Source organism: Terrapene carolina, unplaced genomic scaffold (assembly GCF_002925995.2).
Source record: "Terrapene carolina triunguis isolate 2854851 unplaced genomic scaffold, T_m_triunguis-2.0 Scaffold131, whole genome shotgun sequence".
Classification (NCBI taxonomy): Eukaryota; Metazoa; Chordata; order Testudines; family Emydidae; genus Terrapene; species Terrapene triunguis.
This window is the reverse complement of record NW_020664482.1, coordinates 22,001,108-22,008,194: the sequence shown is the minus strand read 5'-3', so window position 1 is coordinate 22,008,194 and position 7,087 is coordinate 22,001,108. Positions and strand designations below refer to the sequence as shown.

The 7,087-nt window shown below is 46.9% G+C and overlaps 1 protein-coding gene across 2 annotated transcripts in view; it reads right to left on the bottom strand.

Moving 5' to 3' along the window:
• Positions 1-2,887: 2,887 nt before the first annotated feature.
• The window catches only part of LOC112104793 (potassium voltage-gated channel subfamily C member 1-like), a 13,434-nt gene continuing 9,234 nt past the window's right edge, over positions 2,888-7,087 (bottom strand). For both annotated transcript variants that reach the window (XM_024197334.2, XM_029911853.1), the window contains one exon: positions 2,888-5,824. In XM_024197334.2, coding sequence (XP_024053102.2) covers positions 5,021-5,824 — 804 coding nt within the window. In that variant the 3' untranslated portion in view covers positions 2,888-5,020. The remainder of the gene's footprint in view (positions 5,825-7,087) is intronic.

Genomic DNA, 7,087 nt, shown 5'->3' with positions numbered 1-7,087 from the left:
GGGAGGAGTACTGCAAAAGCATTCTGTATTGTCCCTTATATTTAGAAAGTAGGGGCCAAGTATAGCAGTGGTGTACAATAAACAGTGGTGAAAGTTACACAGCAGGTTTAAGTTGGACTCCTAAAATGGGTGTCATGGGGCCAAATGCTGGCCCTGTTAAGCTCAGGTGGCACAAAGTGGCCAGATTCCAGCTATAAATAGCCAGCAGGGAACTCCTCTTGTGAAGCCAGCTGCTATGTCTGCTGCCCGCTACCATTTGTCAGTGCTGGGCAGAGAACATAGCAGAGCTGATCCTCCTCTGTGTAAGGCAGTGACTCTCAACCTTTCCAGACTACTGTACCCCTTTGAGGAGTCTGATTTGTCCTTTCACCTCACTTAAAAACTACTTGCTTACAATATCAGACCTAAAAATTCCAGTGTCCCAGCACTCTATTACTGGAAAATTGCTCACTTTCTCATTGTTACCATATAGTTATAAAATAAATCAATTGAAATATAAATATTGTACTTACATTTCAGTGTCTAGTATATACAGCAGTATAAACAAGCCATTTTCTGTATGAAATGTTAGTTTGTACTGACTTCACTACTCACTAGTGCTTTTTATGTAGCCTGTTGTAAAACTAGGCAAATCTCTAGATGAGTTGATGTACCCTGTGGAAGACCTCTGGGTACCCGCAGTGGTATGCGGATCCCTGGTTGAGAACCAGTGGTGTAAGGGGACTGTTGGCCCCTAACTGAAACTTAGTTCGTGGGGCTTTTTGGTTGACCTCTCCCAGTATCAAAAGAAAGGGGAATGGCTGATGAGAAATCAAGATCCTGAGACTGACAGTCTCCAGGGCCAATGGGGAGAGGCCAAAGCTCCAGGTCAGCCTGATTGACAGGGCAGGCAGGCCAATGAGGGAGCCAGGAGCACTGGGTCCTGTCTGTGTGAACTGGAGCTGCCTGGTGCTGAGTTGGAGGCAGAGCAGCAGCATGGAGCCAGAGGAGGCGGAGCTAGAGCAGCCCAGGCCAGCTGTGCTGATGGAGAGCCAGGGTTGAGCTACCGCAGGGAGCTGTGGGCCCAGAGCTAGGGAGTGGATGTCCACTGTGCCACAAGTAACACAGGAGCCAAGTGTGGTGAGCAGCTGGGGAGAGTGAGGTTGGGCCCTGGGCAGTGAGGGCCCAGCGCAAGGAGATGTCACCAGACAAGAGGTGTTGTAGGTCGGACTTGGAGGGGGGTTGTGACGCCCAGGGGAGGGCCTACGCTGGGAAGGAGGGTCCTGCCACCTAGAGCCTGAGGGTGCATGACCGCTGCCAGAGCAGGTGTCTGATCTGACCTCTGGTATCACTGCAGCACAGCCAGGGCCTGGGACATGTGAGGAACAGACTAAACTTTCCTTATCTCCCAGAGACTGCTGTTTGTGGTTTCCCTGTGCCCACACAGCAGGGTTACTTGTTTCCTTTAACTTTTTCCATTTTTTCCCCTTACAGTTGTTTAGTAAATTGTATTTGCTTTGAACTATATGTAATGATCAGTGGTTGAGGGAAGCGTCCGGTGAGTAGAGAGTACCCCAGAGTGGTGATACCCTAGCCCAGGGATCGGCAACCTTTGGCATGCAGCCCGCCTTTGGGTAATCCCCCTGGTGGGCCGCACCGGTTTGTTTACGTGCTGCGTCTGCAGGTTAGGCCAATCACAGCTCCCACTGGCTGCGGTTCGCCGCTCCAGGCCAACGGGGGCTATGGAAAGTGGCGGCCAGCACATCGCTCAGCCCGCACCGCTTCCCGCAGCCCCCATTGGCCTGGAGCGGCGAACCGTGGCCAGTGGAAGCTGCAATTGGCCGAACCTGCAGACGCGGCAGGTAAACAAACCAGCCCGGCCTGTCAGGGGGCTTACCCTGGCGGGCTGCGTTCCAAAGGTTGCCGATCCCTGCCCTAAGAGACCACAACAAGACTGGGAGTTCAGCCTCCCAGGAATCCTGGGCCCAGCCTCGTTGAGGTTACAAGGACTCTGCTGCATGGGAGAGTGGAAGGGAAGTCCTCGAAGTCAGGCAGTCCTCCACTTAAACGGAGTGGGAACGAGGATTCAGATCCTTTCGCTAGCCAATTCCACCTGGGTAGTGTATAAGCCAAGAAAGTTCCGCACAATAGCAGGACCACCCCCCACCCCCACTTACATCTGGCATCAGGTCACATAAAGGCTATATACCAGTGGTATAACATCCCCACACGTAGGCAGCTGGCTTGGCTCTCCAGCCCATGAAGGTCTCCATTCCACACCCAGCCTTTTCAGATCCTTCCTTCAGAGCACAGTTTTATTCTTAAACTTAAAGCATCAAAACAAAGCTGTCCCTCTGCCCACCACAGACTCCAGCTTACAGAGGCTTTCCCCCTTGCCTCTTTCAGTGCTGAAAGGCGATGAGACTACCCTACTCTTCCCTTTCTGTCAATCCCCCTGCTTCAGCACTAATTGCAAGAATCCATCTCCCTCCTGCAGATCTCACCAACTGAGCTCTCAGCTCTTTATAGGGTTCACCTGATGCTCTGCCAGATGATTTTGATCATCAAAAAAGGCTGACTAGCCCCAGGCCCTTAAAGGGGCAGACCACCCTGTTACACCAAGGCTATTCTAACTAACACCAGCCACATACAGAGGTTCAGATTGCTATAATATTGCCCTGATGGCTCTTCTCTCCCTGCCGCCAAGCAGAATTGGGATTCAGGGGAGAATCTGATCTTAAATTTTATGTGCCTGGGCTACTGTTTCTCACTTGGTGTTTTTTTAATATGCAAAATTTTTTGAAGCAAATCTTTTTTTCTTTAGAGAGAATTAATTCCTTTTTAATTGCATTAATGCAAAAAAAAGCAAATAAAAGTTTTAATAAAAGTAAAGCAGCCTTTAAACTCATGCCCGTTGCAACATAATCACACCGATGGACATACATTAATAGAAATTTTAATAAAGGTACAGTCTTAATAGGATTTAAATTCATAGATGTAATAGTATAAAAGACATGTTTTTCTTCCACTAAGCAACATAACTTTTGCCCATCTTTGTTGAAATAGCCACAGCATCTGATATTGTTTCTTTCTCAACAGAAGCATACAGTATTGGATATTATAAGGAAAAAAATTAAGAATAGATGGGATATAAAGATTACAAAATTATAAATTTAATCTTTCTAGTTTATAACAATATCTATAGGCAGATAAAATGTAATGAACATTATATTTAATACTGTTTTGTTTATGTTTTGTTTCTTGAAAGAAAAGTGCTGTTTAGTTCAATCTTAAATTTAGTTAAATCGTGAAATCTTTCCACGAGGATATGCAGCCTCTGGCTGCAGTCCAAGGGAATTGCCATTGAAGGGCTCCCTTATCGCACACTGAATGCATCACCAACTTATTGGGCCTGATTCTGATCTCCCACTGTTTTTTTTCCTACCCCACTAATGTAACTCCCTCACTTCAGAGCATTTACTCCAGATTGGCAATGGGGTGTGGGAGGCTCAGCATCAGGCCAAGTGAATTTTTCAAGGGAAAAAAAAAAAATCACTAAAAATATTGACTATAAGAACTGCAGATTTTAGATCTGTTCACTAGTTCACACTGGCCTCTATGTGCAGGCAAATCAGACAAAATATACTACATCCTTTGCTTCTTTAATAAAATATAAGAAGACAGGGCAGAATTTCTTAGGGCCAGATTGCTCCCCGCCCAGTCAAACTCATGGGGGGAAGGTGTTGTTCCATGGGGGAATTTGACCCTGCCTAGAAGGAGCTGTGTGTCAGCATCCAATTTTATGGATTCCCTGCCATCTGCGTTTCCACACACAGATCCTGTGTCAATGGACTCCAGCGAAAAAGTACTATAAGGACTTCCTCTAGTTGATGCTGTCCGAGGTCCTTTCTTAAAGGTGGAAGGTTCCCCACCACCGGTAACAGGGCTGATGGGAAGATACTGTGCATCCCTTCATGTCTCTTCTCCTCCCAGCCTGCCACAGCCTAATGCAGGCTGCCTCACTGTCCACGCAGTCTTCACCCCCTTCCCAACACCAGGATTCAGTAAAAGCCTCTTGGTGGGGTCCAGTGCCATTGAGATAGCTGATTCTCCCCATTCCATGCACGGTGAGATCTCACATGTGGAAGATCCCCCTCTGGGAGCAGATGCTAGGGACGAGATCTGACCCTTAGATTATAGCTACACATTTCTCTCCATAAAGAGGGCATCTATGAAAATGGAGGTGTGATTGTCCCTGTGAGGCACACAGACCCATATCCTCAGACAGGGTAAATCAGCACAGCTTCTTTAAAGTCAGTGGAGCTGCACTGATTTACACCAGCTGATTATCAGGCCCAGAGAGTGTGCAGAAGGCTGTTGCCAGGGTGTGCACCTCATACATTTTTCTGTTAGGCCTAGGGTGACCAGATGTCCCGATTTGGGGATCTTTTTCTTATATAGGCTCCTATTACTCCCCACCCTCTGTCCCGATTTTTTACATTTGCTGTCTGGTCACCCTAGTTAGGCCCCACCTTGAACTGGCATCACTGGGGTTGAGAGCATTCAGCACGTTGCAGATTCTTGGTTTATACTTCAGTGCAGCCCTTCATCCCTGCCTTCTCTGGGAATCACTTATCATAGCTTTGCACAGTGAACAGCATTGTTTTTTCCTGCTGGTGGGGAAAAAAAAAAAAAACATCTTGTGTGTTGATGAAACTGTCCAAAGTGAATTTTCTCATCTTGTTCTGACAAGGGATAGGTGAGATTTCAGTGCTAGTTGGGTCACGCTGAGTGTCAGTGTAGTGCTGTTTGATATAGGGATAGGCCATAAAGAGCATTAGCCACTAAAATAGAAAGCTATAACTCAGATCTGGGTACCTGACATTGATCTGAAATATACCAAAGGAGCAAGGAGGCAGTCTTAATGAATGTGGCAAGGACTTTTCATAGGAGTTGCTCTTCCCACAAAGTGGTGGAAACAAACCACACTGGAATTAATTCTGAAGTGCCCCAAGGCAGCAATGATCTGAACTCAATCACATTATTGCTTTTTGCTCATTTTCAGCTTTTGTTTGGTTATGGCAGTGGCATAATAGCCCTTAAACTTGACCAGGAAAATGGGGATTGGAATGATAATGGTTAACATGCCAAATATTGCAGCAAAGGCTGCCATCACCTGGCCAAAGATGGTGAGAGGGATGATGTCGCCATAGCCCACAGTGGTTAGCGTGATCAGAGCCCACCAGAAGCAAATGTTAATGTCTGTGAAGTGCAAATCTGCCCGGTAAGAAGAATGAATACCCAGCAACTCGCTATAGAAAAAGAGAGAACCAAAGAAGAGGGTTTCAAAGGCCAGGATCATCAGCAGGAAGCAGATCTCTCGGATGATGGACTTGAGCGTGTAGGACAGGACTCTCAGGATCAGAGGGGTCTCTATTAGCTTGAATATCTTCAGGAGTTTGAGGAGGTAGACTACGCGGACAAAACCCAGCCAAAGCGCTAGGCTAGGCATTTTCTGAATCTGCTCGGCGGTGAAGAGTTCAATGTAAACTGGGAAGAGGGAGAGGAAATCAGCCACATTCAGAGGATTCCTGAGGAATTTCTTTTTGTCTGGACAGAAGAAAAATCGCATGGAAAACTCAAAGGTGAACCAGAGGACACAGAACAGCTCCAGGTGGAGCAGGTAAGGGGCCTGGTGATAATAAGGCTCATGGATGCTGTGAATTACGTTGGAATGGCCGAAAATGGTCAAGTTAGCAGCAGAGTACTCGTACTGTGCCTTAGTCTCCTCACAGAATATAATGACGATTCCAATGATGAACAGCAGAGAAATAATAGCCAGGCACTGCAGAGGGACAGAAAGGTCAAAAGTAGGATCAGGTCAGTGTGAGGGTATCACAAAACTTCAAAGCCTCACTTCACATCCAGGATTCTCAGCATCAAACATTACCTTTTCCTAGACTAACTTTTACCCAATTTCCATCTAGGAATAGATTCACACATTGAAGGTTTCTTTTTCTTTTCCATCCTTACCTGTCCAAGGCCAAGAGGGGGATCTGGGTCAAGGAAAATAATGTGAACTATTAGCATCTGGCCTTGTAGGGAAGGGGAGACATCTGACAGCTAGAGCAACATGCACAGATTCACTGAGATTGCCCTAGCACGAAGTGCTGGCTCCAGTGACTCAGCTGTTCTAGACAGACTGGAAAATGTCCTCTGCCTTCTCCAAACCTGCAGTTGCTGCCCCAAGTGCCTGTTCTGAGAGGAGCGGAATTAATGAAATGCACTTTTAACTGTACACAGCACAGTAGCAAATGCGCAGCCCTAGCATGCAGAGTAGTGGGGCACAGCAAAGGGCCATAGCCATAGCCCAGCACTAGCAGGGAGACACAACAGCATTTTAGTTACAGAAAATAAAATGAGCTGAGAGTTGGCACTTTTTTCCCCCCGATAGCACAGGCAGAAATCACCTGGGTGTTATTAAGGCCCTGGCATAAGTGTTAAGCATTAGCTCAACCATTAACTGGTTTGACTTCCGTGCTGAGGTTTAGAAAGCAGGTGACCTGGTAGAGAGCACAGGTAAAGACGAATGTTTGATTTTGAGCCACTCCAGTGAACAAACTCTTGACTGACTCTGCAGGCTTCCAAATTATATGCCTTGTATTGTTTAATAATGGGGAGATAGTAAGTCTAAAGCTGGTCAAACTCTTCTTTACAAATAACAGATTTACACTGGTGTAAATGTGGAGTAATTTTAATGAAGTCAGTGGAGTCAGCTGTAAAACTGGAGTGAGGTTAGAATCAGACCCTACATTAATTGCACATTTATCCTGTTTCTGCTTAGAGAACCTTTCATGAACTCATCCTTATTTTCAAAAATATTTGCCGAATGCTTTGGAGGAATAATTTAGAGCCTATGGGTCAGTGGTGGGCAACCTGTGGCCCGTGGGTCGTATGCGGCCCATCAGGCTAAGCTGATTGTGGGCTGCGAGACATATTGATGATGTTGACTGTCCGCAGGCACGGCCCCCGGCAGCTCCCAGTGGCCACGGTTCGCCGTTCCTGGCCAATGGGAGCGGCGGGAAGCAGCAGCCAGCACGGCCCGCCG